Source organism: Equus asinus, chromosome 7 (assembly GCF_041296235.1).
Source record: "Equus asinus isolate D_3611 breed Donkey chromosome 7, EquAss-T2T_v2, whole genome shotgun sequence".
Lineage (NCBI taxonomy): Eukaryota > Metazoa > Chordata > Mammalia > Perissodactyla > Equidae > Equus > Equus asinus.
This window is the reverse complement of record NC_091796.1, coordinates 18524706-18546770: the sequence shown is the minus strand read 5'-3', so window position 1 is coordinate 18546770 and position 22065 is coordinate 18524706. Positions and strand designations below refer to the sequence as shown.

The 22065-nt window shown below is 40.6% G+C and overlaps 1 protein-coding gene across 24 annotated transcripts in view; it reads left to right on the top strand.

The window, feature by feature from the left end:
- NEDD4L (NEDD4 like E3 ubiquitin protein ligase) overlaps nucleotides 1–22065 on the top strand; it is a 340623-nt gene that overhangs the window by 255873 nt on the left and 62685 nt on the right. For all 24 annotated transcript variants that reach the window (XM_070512961.1, XM_070512959.1, XM_014859035.3 and 21 more), the window contains 6 exons: nucleotides 58–108; nucleotides 9007–9068; nucleotides 9232–9334; nucleotides 10994–11160; nucleotides 18815–18947; nucleotides 20039–20215. In XM_070512961.1, the coding sequence (XP_070369062.1) occupies nucleotides 58–108; nucleotides 9007–9068; nucleotides 9232–9334; nucleotides 10994–11160; nucleotides 18815–18947; nucleotides 20039–20215 (693 nt within the window). The remainder of the gene's footprint in view (nucleotides 1–57; nucleotides 109–9006; nucleotides 9069–9231; nucleotides 9335–10993; nucleotides 11161–18814; nucleotides 18948–20038; nucleotides 20216–22065) is intronic.

Sequence of the window (22065 nt, the reverse complement as noted above, 5' to 3'; positions counted from 1 at the left end):
TGCTGACACTCAGTGAATAGATGGAAACATATTAACTCTTTGCTCTCTCCTCAACAGACGCGAGACGACTTCCTGGGCCAGGTGGACGTGCCCCTTAGCCATCTCCCGGTAAGGATGGTTACCTGCTTTATTTGCGTGCTGTGAGCAATGGTTTCTGATTGTTTGCAGTTAGGTATATTTTCGGAGCGATATTTTCTCAATATAATGGAGAAGGCTAAAATAAAGAGAGTATAGTCTGGCCCTGTTCCTTTCTAGAAAGTGGTTCTTTCAAGGGGATAGGAAGGAGATACCGTAATTGTAAAAATCAGGTGTATCTGAATCACCCAGGTGTGCCTGTCAGCATTGCCAGCTCCTTTCTCTCCTGCTCTTCTGCTAGTCTTGCTTTGTCACGTCATACAAAACAGCTACCTTTCTTCTGTCAAACCTCTCCTTCTTGTCAATGGAATGTCTTTCCTTACAGATTCATCCTTTGGGTCTAAACAAACATTGGTTTCCTTTGTCTAGAATCACACGTGCTAATTCTCTTGGGCTGCATCTATCCAAGTTGGTGTTGCCCAGGTTTGGGTGTATGGCTTTCTCAGTCAGCACAGAGACAAAAGAAAAGATACTGTTGGTTCTGAGTGAACCTGTCAACTGGAAATGCCCACGCTGCCTTCCAAAATTGTACTGAGCTAGCATGTGGGGTGTTGCTATCATTTCTCTGTGCTCAGATGAGAAGCAGAACAGTTGAGGCTGCTGACTAGTAACTGAGGTTAGAAATGTCACCTGCATGCTCCAGGGCAATATAGATAGAAGAATGTGGGGACAAGACCTGGAGTACTTGGTGAAAAGTATATCATCTCATATTCCACCTTGGGTTTTCCAGATTGTTCCATCCCTCCTCCAGGCCCTTCTTCCCCTGGGCAGCATAAAGTGGCTTCAATAGCACCTAAGAGAGAAGAAGTCAGAGATGCTGCCTTCCAAGGGCATTTTGTTACATATTTTTTTATGCTTTGTGTGAGCAAATAGCATAAGTAGTCTGAACTAAAATGACTTAACCACCTAGTGTAAGCCTACCGCTGCATTGAAAGTTTGGCTGTTACCGTATGTTAAATACCAGGAAAGACTGTGTCTTACCCGGGAGACTTTGAAGATATGTTGTGAAGGAATGTGATAGCAAGCAATTTATTCTTATTTACTCATGGGAGCTCTTGAGAAAAGAAGATTTCAAGTGCATTTCCCTTCCAAAAGATTGGAAGCAAAAGTGATATTATTAAAGTATCTTTGTTTCTATATGAAAACCTGAAGCTGTAGGTTGCTTGCAGAGGGTGCATGAGACTACTTCTATAAGCTATCAGAAACCTGATTATTCTTTTAAAGTGACATTGAAAGGATCTGGGTATCTCAACCTTAGCAGGGGAAGACTCCTCACTTATTTCTACATCAGTAGGCCTTCCGTTTTGCTCCTCAGGTTGAAGCTGTAACGTCCTCACGCTTTTAGACAATGTTGGTTGGTTGGCCAATTCCTTGGTGGGTGTCCCCAACCACTCTTCTCCAGAACTAACATAAAAACCGCATTTCAGTCAAGGCAAATTATGAACTAATATTCTCTAAGAGGTGTGAGTGAAATGTTTAAATAGCTTGGTCCAGCAATCCCTTGTTTGAGTGATTGAGTGCAGATTGGTTTTGAGAGGTTGGGTGGGACTCCAAGAGAAGAGAAGAATGTTCCTCCTCAGAGACGAAGTCAGTAGAGGGAATAGTTCACCTTTGGATTTGGATAGAGACAAGAGTGAACTTGCAAAGAAGGAAGTGGTGCCAAGGCTCAGGGCTAGATTAGAAACCAGCCGCTTAAAGAGAGTGGAACAGTGAATGCCAGGGAGGACTGAGTACTTTTCATGAGTTGAGCCAGTTGAGTAATGGGACCTCCCAGTTTCGCATCTGCCTAAAGATTAGTTTACATTGGAGTACGTAAAATTGACTAGCTTTGTGGAGCCAACTACAGTCTGGCAGATGGACCACAAAGGAAGAAAAAGGAGAGGGATGAAGGTGCATTCTTTATCCTCTAAGTGATGGTGGAACCCAACTAGCATGTTCTGAATGGATGGGGCCTTTGGGCCCAGCATTTGAGGTGCTGCTTTCATGTGTACAGTCACATATCACTCAACAACAGGGATATGTTCTGAGAAACGTGTTGTTCAGCAATTTTGTCATTGTTCAAACATCGTAGAGTGTACTTACACAAACCTGTGTATAGCCTACTACACACCTACGCCATAGAGTACTAATCTTATGGGACCACCATCGTGTATGCAGTCCATCATTGACCAAAATGTCGTTATGAGGTGCATGACTGTTTATTTGGTCATATGTGTAGGACACTCGTGAGAAAATCCCACAATGCCATTATATTTTGTGTGATAACACAGTGTGGTTGTGTAAAATGGATGTTAGCATTTGCATGTATTTTGTGGAGTAAGTAATGGACGCTCTTTTCTTGATGACTACATGACCGTTGTCACAGCAGGTTATATATGACCTGTAGGTTCAATATTTGTCAAAATCAAATTTTAGGTAAATTAGAAAGATAGTCTCAGTAATGAGAGAAGATAATGGAGAGCAGTACTATGGTAAATACTGTTGCCATTGCCAACCTCCCCAAAGCTTTTCAAGGTTTAAGGGATCTGATTGGGTGTTTGATTATTACTTAATTTTATGCAGCCCCATTCACTGATAGAGAATTTATTCCTTCAACAGATATTTGCTGATAAGAAGGATTCTAATCTCTGTGGTAAAATCAGGGAAGCAAGTTCCTCCTTCATGTGGCTTAGCAGTGCCACCTGTTATAGTCGCAACGTGTGCTAGTTGAGCGTTTGAAATGTGGCTTATGTGACCAAGGAACTGAATTTATAATTTTATTTTAATAAAATTTAAATTTAAAAGGCCACATGTGGCAAATGGCATCATATTGAATGGTACATGTGAGTTCCCTGGCTTAGATTTAAAAATGCATGATTCTGGATGCTCTTTTCCTCGGATAATAATTGTGGCCATTGGAGGGAACTGCCAGGGGAGGGGTTCCCAAACCCACCAGTTTTACTTGGTGATTTTTCATTCAACTGTTTTTCCCTACCTGAGGCTGTTCTCTCTAGTTCTATGTGTCTAATATACCAAGAATGTGTAATTTAAGTAATAAGAAAAGGTTCAGAAATTTTGACTCACAGAAATTAAGGTAGAAGTAATTTATTATTATTTTTTAAATCTCTGTTAGCAAAATTCCTAATTGCTGTGCCTCTATGTTGACATATTACATGCACTTATTTTTATGAGACATTTTAAGCCAGGAATGAAGCTTTATCTTTTTGCCCCAAGATACCATGAACCTTTATTCCTTTAAAAAAGGATCGTCCCTGCCTTGATGCTGTTCTAAGGAGTTGCCAACATTTCAGTGAAGTTCATTTCTGTATCAGGAGCTTAGTGGAGAAGATTCCAGACAGCAGAACTAAACACTGCCAGTCTCTCATGGTTGTTAGGAAATTATTTTTAATAATTTATCCTATTTTATGGGTTTTTTTGCATGTGTGTTTTTGCAAAAGAAATATTTTAGACCTGGTAATTGATGTTTGCTGAAGAACCTTCTTCCCTTGCTGAAATTCTAGAGGCCTGTTGGTGCACTTGCCAGTGGATATTGGTGTTCGCAATGTAAAACCTTGCTTTTAAATTCTTAGGAATGGCTCTCCTAAGCTGTCCTTATTTGCAGCTATAAATTCCCTGACCCTGGGAAGCCTACCAGGAAGACTAGGCGGTCAGAGTGACCCTCCGTCTTGGTGGACTGGCTTAGGAGCAGACCCTTCTGTGGATGCACACTGCAAAGTTAGAGCCACTGCAGCATCTCAGACCTGGCACACACGGGTCCTCCTCGGCCCACTGCCTGATGTTGGGTCCCTGGATTAATTACATGCCCTGCTGGGTCTTGTGTGAAAGTCCAAGTGGGAGCTCCGCCAGGGAAACAAGCAAAGGAGGCCGCCGGGAGCAGAGGGATGGGGCAGGGAGGGTTGTGTGAAGCTGGGGCGCACTCTGCATGTTAGAGTCACTACCTTGATTGTCCACCACAGTGGACCAGAGGAGGCCAGTGTCAGCTCTGTCCTTGTCCCCTAAACAGGAAAGAGTAAAGAGTGACAAGGAGAAAGAAAACAAACTTCTTTTACCCCCTTTGATCGTGGATTCCTCAGTGCTTTATACTTATCAAATGCTTCCAGATGAAAGAAAATAAGCTTAAAATTGTGATTCACTTTCATTCTTGGCCCTCAGACTCAGTCCTCCCAGTTTTGTGGGGGGGGGAAAGACAGGATAGAAAATAGGACACAAGGAGTCTGGAATGGTAGAAGCTCCTGTTTCCTTTGCTTCTGTTCTAAATTTGCCACTCGGCTTAATGTTTCTTTTGTTTTTTTTATTTTTGAGAGTAGGCATGAGTCAAAGAAGAGAGAATAGGGGAGAGTAAGGTTAGTGGTCTGACCCTTTATGCAGGTCCAAGAATTAAGAAAACATATATTTATATTCACGGAAGTCTCTAAAGGTCAGGCTTTCAAAGATCTCTCTGGAATTGTTGGCTGCGATCTGGGAGATGGGCGAGTTGCTTTGGTAACCTTAATAAGTTAGTAATCCTCTCTGGACCTGTGTTTTCTCACCTGTAAGACAAACACCTTCACATAGATGATACTGAGTTTCCATCCAGCTCTGTGAATCAGCATCCTAGTGCTTTGACTGAGCAGAGGCACCACCGGCCGTGGTGACATGCATGTTACCTGGGAGATGTGGGCAGCATGATGCGCTGGGGGCATGTGGAGGAGACAGCTATCATTTAGAAAGGTGGTGGTTGCCCTGCCAGCCTGACATCTGTGCTACAGCTGAAACAGCTCTTCTTTTTTCTTTTATGTTGGCGCACCAAGAGTAAACTCAGCTGTAACTACTATAGGTGTTGATTTTTTTGTTAAACTGTCATGTTTACATGTGTTTGTTAAATTCAGTGCGTCATTGCCTAAAAGTTCATGCAGTATTTTATGGCTTGTCTTTACTAATTATTTGGGGACAAAAATAACTCCAAGACTTGTGTTAACAACAGGATGACATTTCGGATGGGTGTTTGCCTGTTACCCCTCTTCCTTTGTTAGGTGCGTGTCTCCTGCCCACTGAACCCCCAGCACACTCACCCCTGCCCAGCTACAAAACCTCTGCATTCATGGGGATGCACTGAGGTAGAGAGCTATTTTGAAAACATGAATTTCTTCTGTGTTAGTTAAGTGCTACTGAAGGCAACTGTGGGTAACTTGAGAATCTGTGTTCCTAGAGCAAGGCATTTCCAGGCTGGTGGTATTGTTTGGTGGCTTCCCTCTGCTTGAAGGTAACTCAGATGATAAAGACCCCTCTTATATTTTTGGCTGATAACCTGGTAATGGTTCCCTCTCGCATGTACAGATTTCAGTATCACAGAGCTTAGAGGAACTTTAGAGACCATTTATCCACTCCCTGTATTTTACAGATGAGGACACCTGGGCCTAGAGAGAGAGGTGACTTGACCATTGTTCAGCAGATTGGTGGCAGTGCTGGACCCAGACCTTGGGTCCCCAGTACTGATGTGTGATGTGGTCAAGGCCTGGGGTAGGTGGGCCTTTAGCCTAAGGCTTGGGGTGCTTTTGGTGGTTGCATCCAGCTTGAGTCTAGTGTCCTGATAAGGCCATTCTCTTCCATTTGGCTGCAAAAACTATTTATCTCACTATATGTCATTGTGATTTCAGTTTTACTGAAAGCAGTGAATCTTTATAAGATGAAAGCACTGTGTATCCAAAAGATTTTCTTTTGAATGCTCATGCTGTGGGTCGGGAGACAACAGCATCCATTTTGGCCAATAATACTGTTAGCATCAATCTGTTTGAGGTGGCTTTCTGCCAGGAACATGCTCAGTGCCATCCTGGCAGTCTCCAAGGACTTTTCTTCAGAGAATATGATCAAATTGGAACCTCAGTAATGCCAGGAGAACCCTATAGTTATCTATAAGATCACCATCTTGTTCAGAGAATTTTCGTGCAGGTGAATTTTCATTTTGTAATGCCCTGCATAACATTGAGTTGGCACTACTCACAAGTGATGAGAAAATGTAGAATTGGCTGTTGCTGCTTCTGGTCGTTGTTCAGCTGTCCCAGGCACTCTCGTGAGGACTTTGTGTACACCAGCTGAAGTGGTTGGTTCAATCGTCACGATCCTGTGTGTAAGACGCTGTTACTGCTCCATTTTGTAGATCAGGACATGAGGAACAGAGAGGGCAGGAACTTGCCTTTGCCCACGTGGCTCTGTAAGTAACAAACTCAGGACACAGACCGAGGAGATCTGCCTCTTGATCTGCGTGGTGTTGATCATTTGAACTGTGTAGTGGATGGACAGTTTCATTTTCAGAGTCCCTCTCAGCTCTGGTGTCCTCTGTTCACTCGCAGGTGCTCAGGTGCTCTCTGCTGCTCCCAGATTCCTCAGGCCTGCTAATGATCCTGTAGCTTTGCTCAAGCTGTTGATTTCCTCAGCTTGAACTGCCCTTCCTCCCAATTCCCCACCTATCAGAACTTCCCCATTCTTCCAGATCTGACTACACATCTGAAAACCATTTGATCCTCAAGTCAAAATCAGTCTCTTCCCTCCTCCCCAGGTCTCACAGAATGTAACCTGCGTATCAGTGGATTTGTTCTGCTTTAGATTCTGGTCATTTGTTGGTATGATGGCCCCTTCTACATGGTTGTAACCCTGAGGGAAGGTACCATGTTGTACCCACATGTCTTTCACATGAGTATCATTCTAAAATTATTTGTTGGTTGAACAAATGAAAAAAGGACAAAATACCAGCACTAGTATACTTGATTAATAAATTTTCCATTATAAGTGATGTATATTTGGAAACTTTTTTTTTTTTAGAAAATATTTCCAAAATATCTAAGTGTCCTTTACTACCTTAGTGAGAACAGTCTGGAGAATATACAAGCATACCTCTGAGATATTGCAGGTTTGGTTCCAGAGCACCACAATAAAGCAAATATCGCAATAAATCAAGTCATATGACTTTTGGTTTCCCAGTGCATATAAAAATTGTGTTTACACTATACTGTAGTCTATTAAGTGTGCAATAGCATTATGTCTAAAGAAAAAAATGTACATACCTTAATTAAAAAATACTTTATTGCTAAAAGAAATGCTAACCGTCATCTGAGCCATCAGGGAGTTGCAATCTTTTTGCTGGTGGAGGGTCGTGTAGAAAACTCGATACTTGTGAAGCACAGTAAAATGAGGTGTGCCCATAACTGGCTTTCTTCAGTGATGGTGAATTTTCATGGCCTTGATAATTTCCTGTAGGTGAGATGAATTACTTGTACAGCTACTTGTACAAGTGCCTACTTTGTGTCAGGCTATGTTCTTGGCGCCAAGAATACAATAGTGAGCAAATCCAAGTCCCTGATCTCGTGAGCCTACATTGTAGAAGTGATGGATGGGGGGCCAGCTCAGTGGCACCAGCAGTTAGGTTTGTGTGTTCTGCTTTGCCGACCTGGAGTTTGTCGGTTCGGATCCCGGGTGCAGACCTACGCACCGCTTGTCAAGCCATGCTGTGGCAGGTGTCCCACATGTAAAGTAGAGGAAGATGGGCATGGATGTTAGCTCAGGGCCACTCTTTCTCAGCAAAAAGAAGATTGGTGGTAGAAGTTAGCTCAGGGCTAATCTTCCTCCAAAAAAAAAAAAGTGATGGATGATAAATTAGTAAATAAATAAATGAAAAAGATGATTTCAGACAATGAAAAGGGGGAAGATACATCAGGATGCTGTGATAGGGGGTGACAAGGGGAGGTAATGGTGGTGCTTTAAGATGCAGTCTCTGAGGATGTGACCTGGGATCTCAGACCTGGATGGCAATGTGGAGACAGCCGTGGCCATCTGGAGACAGAGCTGTCCAGCAGAAGGACCTGCTAGGGCAGGATTAGATGTCATATGTGCAGAGGAGAGGTGAGGCCAGGACGGTTGGAGTAAGGGGTGGACGGAGAGACTGGTTCACAGTGAGGTTAAAGGTGGTTAGGAGCCAGATCATATTTGACTTCGTAAGTCATAGGAAAGAATTTTCAGTTTATTATAAGCAGAATAGGAAGCCATTGAGAGTTTAAAGCAAGGAATGACAGATAATTTCAAATATGAATGCATATACACACACTCCTCCCATCTGATATAATAAATTGTGGTACTGTAGTTTGTCTCTCTTGCTAAAAAAATATTTTAAATTGTGTTTAATTAGAGTTTAGGTATTTGAACTTTTACCAAATATAGTGTTTAAAAATTAATGAAATAGTAACATTTATTTTTCCAATTTCCTGCTTGCTTTGAACTGGTTTTGCAGAATAAAATTAATACTGATTTCTTTTTAAATGAATAAATATCACAGTTAGATCCCTAGCTTCATGAAATAAGCACCAGCAAAAGCCCCATTGATGGTGCCTCCTAGGACTATCTCTGTGGAGGAGATAATCTTTCAATTATCTTAGGCCGACATGATATTTTAATGTTATAAATCAAGTAAATTGCCTTCGCAGATTAGATCTTGAATATTTTCCTGTTAATTCCATTTTTAGGTTTCTTGAGTCATAGGACAAGAAGGAATCAGTGGCCTCTGTTTCTCCAGCCTTAATCAGCAGTGTGAGATTGAGGCCTACACCCTGCAGTTAGAAATTACACTTGGCCATGACGACTATAATTTTGTCATTGCTTAAGGCTGGGCTTGGCTCCTGAAAACGGAAGTTGATAGTGACATCTAGTGGATCTTGAGTAGATAAAGTTCTGTGACCTACAAAATGTTTAATTAATTGTCAAGTACTGGTTGTGGAACCAACTCCATTGTCAGCATTCCCACATTGTAAAACATGAAACCGTATTCTCTGTAATCCAGTCTGGTGTATTTAAAATACGAAACTTTCAGGAAGATTGAAACTTAATTAGGTTTTCTTCCTATAGACAGAAGATCCAACCATGGAGCGGCCCTATACATTTAAGGATTTTCTCCTCAGACCAAGAAGGTAAGGCGTTGGGGTACAGGTGTCCTTTATGCTTTGGATACTGGTTTTCTCTGAGGAAGATTTCAACTTCTTTTCCTATTTCAGCTTTTTAAAAAATCACCATAAATAATACAAGATATAACCCGGTCATATCCTTTATAACCAATTTTCTTACATTATGCAGTCATAAATCTCGAGTTAAGGGATTTTTGCGATTGAAAATGGCCTACATGCCGAAAAATGGAGGTCAGGATGAAGAAAACAGTGAGCAGAGGGATGACATGGAGGTAAGACCCCAGGCCTTGGTCTGTTTTCCCTGCCTGAGATCATATTAATATTTTACCTTAAGACTTTATAATTTAAGGAAATGTTTGTGAAGCTTAAATATGAAAAAACTTGTGTGTCCACGAATCTGTCTTTGATAATCTACCAATGTTTGTTTTAGTACAAAACATGGACTTCATTTTATAGCACAACACCAACAATTGAAGAGAGTTCTCTTTATAAAATGCTATTCCCCTATTTAATTGATAGCACCAACCCCTGTGTGAAATTCTCCTCGCATATTTAATTCTCTTATTTCTTTGGACTTCCAGCTCTTTGTAAATTCCTCTTAGCATTTGGAATTGCTTCAAAGTGGATAAAACGATTTAGAAAAGCTTTTCCAAGTTTCTTGCTCATTTGGCCCACAGGCGATAGCATGCATGAGGAAGCTCTCTTCTAGAAATGCCGTTTTGGAATTAGCTGTCCAGAGGAATCTTCTTGTTTTTCCTCATGGCATAGCTGCCTTTTGACTTTCTAGTCACATACCTGTACCATGGATCCTGTTGTACCTTCTCAGCACACACTTCAGACAGTGCTTTTTTGTTAGACAAATTCTCCTATTGTTCTGAAAATGTCCATTAAACAAGGCCTCTCTATGGCTTATTTGCACATCTGTTTGCAGCTGTTGCATATACGTGATACATGAATAATATGTTATGGGCAAGTTAACCATACCTGTCAGACCGGGAGGTCATATTTCCGGGCAGTATTTCGTTTGTGAGCTTTCATCTCTCTGTATATGTGAGGAGGAGTCAAGTGGGTGGTAGGCAGTTATGAATGTTAAGATTTCATAAGCACATCAACAGATTTTTATCTCAAATCCAAGGAATTTTTTACACTCTTCTAGCCTTCCAACTGCAGTAACCAGTGAATTACTTGATTTTCCAGTGACTTTACTAGGGGATGTTAGGAAGGAATACTTAATGCCTAAAATATGTGTTGCAAAAATGTAACTCTCACTCTGGTACCATGAAGCCTGTTTATGTGGCGGCAGCCAGTGGGGAGCGCTTAAGTGGAAAGCAGTAGCTTCCAGACTTCTGGCTCCCGTGATGGTACTAGATGCAGAGTGGGAGCTCTCCCTCCACAGCGAGCCGTGGTGCCATCCTTGGTGGGGAGCTATAAAGCCCTGGGCCTCCTGATCACCCATGCTGAGATTTCTGTTGGAACATACATCCAGTACGGCTCATCTTACCAGCTCCCTTTTACCTTATGGAGGTGTTGAAAAGACAGCAGCTGTGACATGACCCATGTCATGGGCATGGCTTTGTACGGCTCTAGAAGCCTTCGGGTCAGAATAACGAATACGAAATACGACAAGAGTATATAATGTGACTTAAGTAGCGTAACAGACTGTGTGTGTCCAGGCCTGTGTTGCTCCCCACAATGCAGTCATCGTAGTAGGCAGCACAATTAATTGGCCTTTGCTCGAAATATTTTTGAGACTCTTCTAGAACTGTTTTTTTTGTCCTTTTTGGGGAATTTCTTCAAACGTGCTACATGAAACCACTGCAAGAGCCAAGTGCAAAGGAGCCAGGAAGAAGGACACAGACCACACTGCACTTGTCCTTTCCGTACATCTGAAGAGCCAACCTCATGCTCTGCCATTTGACTTTATTCCGCAGCATGGGTGGGAAGTTGTTGACTCCAATGACTCAGCGTCTCAGCACCAGGAGGAGCTTCCTCCCCCTCCTCTGCCCCCCGGGTGGGAAGAAAAAGTGGACAATTTAGGCCGAACTTACTACGTCAACCACAACAACCGGACCACTCAGTGGCACCGACCGAGCTTAATGTGAGTACCATGCGATGGCCCGGGACACGTCCTCGCACTCTGCGGTTAGGTCTCAACGGGGCAGCTCTTTGGGGCAAGATTAGGAAATACATCTTATATCAATAAAAGCGTGTGGTTGTGTAGTACAACAGGATTCTTCTTCAGTTAGTTAAAGAGCATGGGAGCCCATTGGAGTTTGCGTGTTATAACGCAGCTCTGGTCTTTGTATCACGTTCTGTTCTTATACATATGAACTAACTTATTTTGTATATATTGTTTGCATAAATTCATGGAGTAGAAAGCAGAGGTTATTTTTCCTAGATTTGTCTTATGTATGGTGGTTATAATACTTCCCCTTTCTTCATCTTCCTCCCCTGACTAACGTAGAATGAAAAACAGCAAACAAATTGGCTGTGCAATTTTCTCTTCAGGTTTTCTTTAAGTTTAATTTTAAAAAAGGATTTTTTTTATTCCCTTTAATCATTTAACTTGGAAGCTCTCTCAAAAACGTTTTTTTTTCCTTTTTGGAAAATTTATATAGCACCCCTTGATATAATTAGAAACACATGAGAGCATTGCAAACTCAGTAATCACTGTTCATTCTAATCTCACACCAGCCTCAGGGCTGCAGTGAATTGATGGCTGTTTTGTTCACTCGGCAGTTTTTGGTTTGATGATAGCAAATAAACACTAGTTAAATCTCAACCACTGCAAAAAGAAGATTCAAAGCAGCTTGTTTTTAAATCATAGTATACAGCAAGACCTAAAATTATTAATATGAAAGAAAAGGCAGAAACAAAGTATTGAAACATGGAAAAGGAAAAATTATTCTAGAAATCATGGGCTCCCTAGCAGCCAAGACAACTATCAATGAATTGTGTAATTTTCAATATGGAATGAAAGCAAATATATTAGATGAGATAATTTTCTCTTTAATAGACTCTGAAAGAAATTTGCTAATGATGGTTTTTAAACGAGTGATACTAGCAGTGTGATGCATGGTGTTGTCAGTAGCCCTTTTATCTTTAGAAATTGCAAAGATATTCTGCATGTGTCTCTGGGTAGGGAAGGTGGGCTAGGTTTTGTTTGATTTAGAGAAAGCTTGCAGAATCTACAACAATGAATAGCCAATCCTTCCTAAGTCCCCAACTGGGTTCTCATGAATATCAGCTGTCCTTGCTCAGCTTTGTACTGCCCAGTGTGGACAGCAGCCCATTGTTCCCAGGACAGCATGAATATCCAAACATGCTGATGATGTTGAACTCTTCTTTGTTGTAATTTTTTTTTCCCATGGAAATAGGAAAGGAAATGGCTTAGTTGATTCTTTTAATTAATTTGTTTTTTACTGTTTCCTTTTGATGAATGACCATAGCTGTTAAAACTATTGTAAGCCATTTTAACTACCCTAGTTATTTGTAGTAAAAAAAAAAAAATTGGGACCCACCTTGGACTTGGTTACATGTGGTGATCAGAATCTTGGTAGCAATACCCTAAAAAGCACCCGTTACCTGCCTTATGTTACACATCCTAAGAAAGGAGTACCTGATAACATAGCACTCTCTCGGGACCAGAGTGTCATGTGACCTCTGTAGAAACGTGACTGCTGGCAGCCCACAAAGAAAGAAATACTGATGGCCGAAACATATATGAAAAATTGTTCATCTTCATTAATAATTATCATGCAGATTGAAGTCTCTTTTGAGGGGATAGATCCATATAAGGGGATAATTGCTACTTTCTCTACCTCACAGAGTTGTGAAACTAATGAGGGAATTCCTGAGAAAATACATCGTATGTTTTTTTACACCTACCACCTTTGGTGGCAGTGTCCCAAAGAAGTAACCAAAAGCAAAAGATATAACTTATGCAATGCTGGCTCATCAGTGGTCCAGAAGCAACATAGGAAAAATGCGGTTTTTAATCCAAGTTCAAGTTCACATGTAGTTTAGGGAGAAATCAATGGCATGACTATCCCCATCAGTGAAGTGGTGAGCCAGGAAGGATGTCAGCAGAGCTCTGGGTGGAACTCAAGGAGTACCTCCTTTCCAGTGCGTGTGACTTCTAGAAAGCAAGAGAAAAACTAGGAAAGGAAAAAGAGTTGTTTCCCCAGTAACCTCTTCAACCTATCTGTACTGTTTGAGAATTTGTGGTTCTTTATCCTTAACTTTATTTGGCTGGGCAGAAGTCTTCCAGCCTTCCAGAACTATTTTAAAGAATTGTTTTAATTCAAGAATAATTTTTTTCATAATTCAGTTTTCACAGAATACTGCAGCATTCTTTGGTGGACAGTTGATAATAAGTGTCTTTATTAAAAGGCTGTATCTGAGGAAATCAGATAGTGAAATGATTACAATGGGCTAAGCGAAGAAATACGACTCTCCTGGTGACTCGCATTTCTTACCCAAGTTACTACAGACTTGTGCCCCAGACTTCAACGCCCTGAAAAATCTTCGTTGACATTGGCTTGCCCTCAGGCTTTTCCTACAAGGTCCTTCTCAACCTTGTCTCCCTCCCGGATTTGTCGCCCACTCAAAAATGTATAGTGCGATCCGTGACTGACCATGCACAGCTGCTCTCTGATTATCTTCTCTCCTTTGTTGACTAGACCCCTCCAGCCCCCAAAACAAAACTAGAATGTACCACCACCCCTTGCTGCCTTTGGGTCTCAGCCTAGTCTACCTTCCTCTGGGGAACCGCACTTCTTCTGTCCAGGTCTCCCTGAAAAGTGTGTACCTCTCTCGTCATGGCATAGAGCACACGATATTCTAGTTGCCTCTTTGAGCAGGAACTGTGTCTTCTCATTCACAGATCTACCCCTAGTGCCTGGTAGGAGCTCAGCAAAATGCCTTTTAACTGAGTGATTGCAGATGAATCGCTTCTGAAAATGGTTATAGGCACATGGTTTAGTGGACTGTCAAGGCCAGACATAGGCCTGGATGCAGAGCTTTAGAACTTGTGAAAGTCACCATAGAAGATGCATCAGCCCTCTCAAGTCTGATGAATAGCTTTTAGAACACCTTGATTTTATTTGATTTATTTTTTTTTATTGAGTTCGTAATAGTTTGCATCAATGTGGGATTTCAGTTGTACATTATTTCTTGACTGTCGCCACATAACTGCTCCCTTTCACCCCCTGTGCCCACCCCCTCCCCCTTCCTCTGGTAACCACTGAACTGTTTTCTTTGTCCATGTATTTGTTTATATTCCACATATGAGTGAAATCATCTGGTGTTTGTCTTTCTCAGACTGGCTTATTTTGCTTAGCATAATTCCCTCTAGGTCCTTCCATGTTATTGCAAATGGGATGAATTTGTCTTCTTTTTCTGGCTGAGTAGCATTCCATTGTGTGTGTGTGTGTGTGTGTGTATACACACACTATATCTTCTTTATCCAGTCATTGGGTGACGGGCACTTGGGTTGCTTCCATGTCTTGGCTATTGTGAATAGTGCTGCAATGAATGTAGGGGTGCATATGTTACTTTGGATTGTTGATTTCACATTGTTTGGGCAGATACCCAGTAGTGGGATGGCTGGGTCATATGGTAGTTCTATTTTTGGCTTTTTGAGGAGTCTCCATACTGTTTTCCATAGAGGCTGCACCAGTTTGCATTCCCACCAGCAGTGTATGAGGGTTCCCTTCTCTCCACACCCTCTCCAACATTTGTTCTTTTTAGTCTTAGAGATCATAGCCATTTTAACAGGCGTAAGGTGGTATCTTAGTGTAGTTTTGCTTTGCGTTTCTCTGATGATTAGTGATGTTGAACATCTTTTCATGTGTTTATCGGCCATCTGTATATCTTCTTTGGAAAAATGTCTGTTTATCTCCTCTGCCCGTTTTTTGATTGGGTTGTTGGTAAAACACCTTAATTTTAGATTTGTCTTTATCCTATTTTAATGTAAACTAAAGTTTCTATTGTAAAAACTACAATTTTTAAAACATGGTGAAGGAATTGTATTAAGACTGTAAATGAAGATGAACTTGTTAAACTCACTTATTTTAACCCTTTTTATTACCTCTCTTTCTAAAACACTTTTTAGATCTTCTCCGATTTTAGCAACAATTTAATCTTACCTAGATAACTCAGGTCATCATTAGGGTTGCTAATGTATGTGAGTGTAAATAATCTGACACACTGAGCTTAGTTGGCACTGGATTTGATGAATTTATGGTTTTTCTTTATTTGTTTGTATATTTCCCATGACAGTCAAATAAAATATATGTATGTGTGAAATTAATGACTGAAGAAAGTTAAAATAGCCATTTCTCCAATTTTTTCCTTGCCTGCAATAAAATCATTTTTCTGTTTTTTAAAAAAGATAGCATTTCTTTGCAATTCCTCGTTGTGTCTTTTTTTTGTTGTTTTTTTGTTTTTTGGTGAGGAAGATTGGCCCTGGGCTAACAGCTGTTGCCAATCTTCCTTTTTTTCCTCCCCAAAGCCCCAGGAAGTAGTTGTATATCCTAGTTGTAAGTCCTTCTGGTTCTTCTCTGTGGGATGCTGCCACAGCATGACTTGATGAGCAGTGTGTACGTCTGTGCCCAGGATCCAAACCGCAAACCCTGGGCCACCAAAGCAGAGCATGTGAATCCAACCACTACACCACCGGGCTAGCCCCCATTTTTCTGTTTTAATTTGTTAGCTCAAATATTTTCAAATGTTCATCTTCCCACTAGTGACCATTTAAACTTCTAGTCAGTTTCAACAACACTCTCATTCGATTGCTTAATTAAATGCAAAAGGCCTCCCTCATGTGAACATTTTCATTTTATCACTAAAGACCATAAAAGCCCCTGGTTGGAATTTGAAAATCAGAGGTATCTTGCTGCTTTATGCCATTTAGTTGTTTCTAGTTCGCACTGTTTACTGATTATTTGAGCATGTTGGATAAGGAAGATTGGCATAATTGATTTTAAATGCCTCTTTTTTTAAAATCAGTCCTTCCAGAATGATGGAATTGTATGTACTTCTGAGAGATACAAGATGCAGACATAGTAATACCAAAATCTTTCTCAACCTCTCGCAAGTCCCTGTAACAATCGAAATATGTGTTAGGGCCTGACACATAGTCAGCCCCAAACGTTAGTCACTTGTTCTTGACTGACATTTCAAGTGAAGATTTAAAATTTTGTTGAAACTCTCAGATGTAAGATATTTTTAAGTAAAGCCAGTCATTATAAAGTGAAATTGCTTGCATCCTTAAGAAAAAGGGAAAGAGGGTGGATTAAAGCTTCATTTGCCTTCTTAGACACTACTGGAATATTTTACATATTTCATGAAGGTATTCTGATCATTTTCCTTGTAAGTTTGTTTTCAATTGCTTTTTTATAATCAATGTGTGCTTAAGAATTGAGCATCATAAAGTGACTGCAGCAACGTAAAATCATAAAGACAATATTACATTTTCTAACATCCAACAGTGTCATTTTTATTCTATTTTGTTGGTTTCAGAAATTTTATCAGTATACTTGTTTGTTCCTTGATTTTAATGATTTTTTTCTGTGGCCATAATATGTCAGTTTTTCTAAAGGTACCTCTTTTAGCCTCGTTATAGTTTAATGTAACTATAAAATATGCAGAATGTATGTTTCTGTTAGAATTCAAAAGTTTGTTCATTGGGTGTGTAGCTACAGTGAAACTTCATTAATAAAGAGTTTAATAATAAGGAACTGTCCTTTTACTGTAGGTTAAGTGGAAGCCAACCGTCATACTACTCCCTTTAGCAGTAAAGTGAGTAATGTAAAGATTTTTGATGGAAATATTTCAACTATCTCGGAAACTGGCATTAAGGAGACACCTATTTATTTGCAAACAGTGCTGCTAATTGCAAACTATTTACTATTGCAGAGCCCAGCGGGCCGTTTATTGAGTTATAGTATAAGTTAGTTTGAAGGCTATATTAGAAGATTTTAAAACCTATGTTTCAGGAAGAATCTATGATCAGGCCCCTTGATTAATACTGTATTTCAATTAGCCTGAAATAGTATTTTCAAATATTTCCAATTTTAACTTGCAACATCATCTTTGTTAACTGAATATACTGTCTTATTGAAAGAGTCTATAAGAGTTTTTTCTGAAAAACATTTTGTCATTTACAATCCTACTCTGAAAGCCTACGAGTGGCATTTCTTCCAAAGGATGATTGCCTATAATTTACTGCAAAAGTTTTCAGGATTGAATGGATGCTTTCAGATCCTGAGTTAAGAGAGTTATACGACCAAAAAATAGAGTATGAAGTCGGAATGTTCTTCAGATCCCAGTTGATTTGGGAGGTTACCGCCTGATGTTTGTGTAAAATTTTTAAAGTAGTTTAATGGGGAAAAATGCAGCATCATGATTCTAAGATTCTGTCAAAATGAGAGCCAAAGCAGGTGAAAAAAATTCACGTTGGGTCACAAGCGCACCCCTCCAGATCCTAGCTTTGAGTTTGTACTATTTGATCTTGTAGAGGAGGAAGAGCTACTCCTTTACCCTCTGGGTTCTTCTGATGGGTCTAAGAATTAAATTGACATGAGACAGAATGACAGGAGAAAATCAAAGAAAGTTTAATAACGTATACATGAGAGAAACCCAGGAAAACTGAATAACTCTCCAAAATGGCCAAAGTCACCGGCTTAAATATCATCTTTAGCTAAAGACAAAGAAGGATGTTGGGTGTAGTGGTTTGGGACTTTAAGGGGGAGGAAGGCAATTCACACAGAGATGGAAAAGCAAATGTTTGGTAAACAAATGTTTGCTGGGCCATCTACAAACAAGGGGACCCAAGAGAGAACTTTGATAAAATGGGCTTTGCTAGGTGCCTTCCTGTCTACCACATCTAGAGATACCTGTGGTGATAGCTCCTTCCTGGGACAGGCCTTCTGTCTTAGGTTCTTCCAGGCCAGTTACTGGGGAAGGTCAAACTTTCTTTCTGAGTCTTTGTTCTGAAAAATAGTCAAGGCTTGGGGCCGAAGTGGGACACACCCTGGGTTTCGCCAGTTCAGATCCTGGGCACGGAATATGGCACTGCTCATCAAGCCATGCTGTGCCAGCGGCCCAGATAGCTCAACCAGAGGGACCTGCAGCTAGAGTATACAACTGTCCTGGAGGACTTCGGGGAGAAGAAGGAGGAGGGAAAAAAAAAAAAAGATTGGCAACAGAGATTAGCTCAGGTGCCAATCTTTTTAAAAAAAAAAAAAAAAAGTCAAGCCAAAGAGAGAGATTTTGGGGCAGCACATTCTGGTCCCCCACATACTCTTTGGTTAACTGTTAATAACCAAAAGTTGCTGCTTTGTCATTGCTGGACTTCTAGAAGGGTCACCACTGACTGGCCGCGAGTGTGAGCCTACACGTCACCTCTCCTTCAAGAGGCCTGAATTGTCACTGGAGCAAATGGATGGAGGACTTTGACTTCTCTTCTCTCTCAACTACTACAGTACATTTTGCAGTTGATGCCTGACAGATGTTCAAAATATTGTGACTGCATTGAAAAACTATTTATTTGATTGGAATGAACCTAGAACTAGACTTCAGCCAAGATATGGTAGAAGAATTCTCATATTTAATGGCCAACTATCTACCAGTGTTTAGCATGAGAGCACTGACGTTTTAGTAGGTGTAGGGTCCTTGGTGAGCATTGGACTGTTGTCAATGCGAGTGATCAATACCTGTTCTCCTGTCTCTCCTCCCCTCGCTGTCAGGGATGTGTCCTCTGAGTCGGACAGTAACATCAGGCAGATCAACCAGGAGGCAGCCCACCGGCGCTTCCGCTCGCGTAGACACATCAGCGAGGACCTGGAGCCGGAGCCCACCGAGGGTGGGGACGGCCCTGAGGTAGGATGTCCCCGCGCTGCCTCCAAACTCTGCGCAGCTCCTTTTTGCCGTGTTCTCCAGGTTGACTCTATGTCGTGATTTCTTTTCTCGATAAATGCTGTCTGAAAAGTAAAGATCATGGTCTCACAGCTAATTGATGATCATTGGGATATTAATTAATTTAGAAAGTGCTTACAAATGCCATGTTTAATGAATGCATATATCTATATCATTACAAAAGAGAATGACATTATTTTTAGTATGGAAATTTTAAACTATTTTCACTTTATAATTTATTTTTCCCCAGAGTCTGACTGTACCTTACTAAATGGCAACATGGTTATCATATTTGAGCAATTGAATGAGCCCTGTAACTTGTTTGGGTTCCAAATACAAGTGTTTTACTGAGTAGTTTTGACATCATGAAAGAGATTTATTACCAAGAAAATACAAATGTTAATGGTAAATTACTGGGGGGAAAATTAGCAATTACCATAACTTCCATGCTGCCTTAAGAACTCTGTTTACTCAGTAGAAATCCATTATTTTTAGACATTCTGTTAGAGGGAGGATTAGTCCCAAAATGTTCCAGTAATCAAAATTGGAAAAGCAGAATTAATGATTCCCTAAGAAATTCAGTAAAAGTTACTTTATACCACTGTTTAATTACAGCTTATAGCATCTCTGCTGTTTTCATTATGAGTCCTCAGCACTTAGAGTGAAAAAATCCATGAAAATCATGAATGAGTTCCTGAGAATATTTTTTAACCCATGCATGTAGTAACAAGTGCTGTAAGTCAGTCACTGCTCAGAGAGGTGGTATTCTGAAGTGCTAAAAGCACAGCTTCTGGACCAGGCTTCCTTGGTTCAAGTCCTAGCCCTGCCACTTCTTAGCTCTGTTACCTTGGGCAGGTTACTCTCTGTGCCTCAATTTCCTCCTGTGTTAATTAGGGTAGTAGGCACATCTTCCTCATGGTTATTGAGAAGACTGTGTGCCTCCTGAGTGCTCAGTAGAGGTCAGTTGCAGTTACCCTAATGGTTATTGTTGTTGGAGAGGGCAAGAGAGGATCCCTCGTTCCTAGTGTTTACTGCAGCATCTCATTCCTTGACAGCCTTGGGAGACCATTTCAGAAGAAGTGAATATCACTGGAGACTCCCTCAGTCTGTCACTGCCCCCACCGCCAGCCTCCCCAGTGTCTCGGACCAGCCCTCAGGAGCTGTCTGAGGAACTGAGCAGAAGGCTTCAGATCACTCCAGATTCCAACGGGGAGCAGTTCGGCTCTTTGATTGTAAGTAATAGTCTTGTTGGAATGAGTAGTTGAGCAAATATGTTATCATTTTTTGTTGCTTTAAGTGAAACTTGTATGTAAATAATGACCAAGGGTCTTCCAGCTGCCAGATAAGTCTGCCATTTTCCAAAGTTCCTCCTTCCCTAGGAGAAGCATGACTGTAGCAAAATTAGCCAAAGCAGGTGAGAATCTTTTCTTGATTTATAAAGAACTCAAAAGAATAAGAGTCCTTGACTTCTATAATTATCAGCTTTAACCTTGTAGGATTTCTTTTCCCAGCCAAAGCCTCATAAATAGTGCCATCATCACAAAGGTGGTACTTTACACTGGGGCCTAGGAGACGCTGGGCCTCCTAATCAGTCCTCTTAAGTCATAGTCTGCATGCCTTATCGTTCTCATCTCACAGGTGAAGGCAGGATGTTTAAGGGACCCATCCAAGACAAGGGTGGAATGGGGGATAGATGACACCTACTAAGTCCCAGATGACGAATCCTTGAGAAAGTTGTGAAATTATGACACTGACCTCAGGGTAACATTTGAATTTGGGTTCTCAACCATCAGGGAAGCTCTTTCTAGAAGCTTCAGATGGGCCTAAGCCCCGATGAGAAGCAGCAGAATCAGCCATGAAGACCTCCATGTTTGACAATACAAAACTATGCAGAAAAAGCCCATAGAAAGTTCCTGCTTGTGTATAAATTTGAGAACAAATGCAGTTTCAGTGTTGCTTGAGAATTTGAACTTGATGTAATATAGTAAATGATGGTACTCGCTCCACTGGAAATGGCACTCTAGAAAAATAGTCATTATTAAAACCCTATCAAATGAAAATGGATAGGAGGACTGCATAAAATGTAAAAGCAGGTAAGTACTCACAAAACTGTTACTCCTTCAGTTAATGGTGTTTTTATTTAAAAAGACACCATTGACCCAGATTGTATGAGTTGCAGTTACTCATACAATACTCAGTTAATGTGATTTTATGTTAAAATTCTGCAAATGTTTTTCAGAAAGAGAAATACCACTGAGATGAAAATTTAGTACTAAAGGGGCAGGAAAAGAGTCTGCATATTATGGGGTATTTGAATTGGTAAACTATTGCTATAGAAGCAACATAAGCAATGAAGCCATATATTTAAAACCTATAAAAGGAAGTAAATACTGCAAGAACCGTGACAGTTGTACACCTTTAGTCTACCGGGTGAAAAATCATGATTTTCTTCAGCATTAATATTAAGCTAGCATCCCTGGTTATTTGTAATGGGAGCTCCTGCATTTAATTAGTCAAGGCACATAAAATATCTTTGATATAAGTGCAAGTGTCAGTATTATTTTAATACCGTTTTGAATCTGGTTGAACTATTAAATAAGAGTGCCTAAGAAAGAGAAGAACGGGGACTCGTCTCCAGTTTTGCTTGTCAGGGTCACTCTGTAGTCAAGGACAGTATCATGAACTTTTACTCAAGAATGAATCCTGTGTGCTGACCATTGTGGAAAGACATGAATAGCACCCCATCGCCACTACACAGTCTTTCTTTGACAGTATCCTATTTTACTTATCATTGCACAATATTAACAATGAGTAAATGCTATAAACTTGTCCCGTAGGGACTGATTAGACCCCTGGCTTTTGTGCGTGTGACCTGCTCCTGTTCTCTGAGTGGATCTGTTAAGCTTTTATGTAAAACCATATAGATTAATAACAAGTGAGAGGAACATTATACATTCCACACTAGATTTCTTTAGATTAGCCTCATTATTTGCCCTCATTCCTCTTTTGTATGACTTCAACTCCATTCAGAAGCAAAAATTATAAATACCTGACCCTTCAGAAGTAGCACAAAATTATGTTT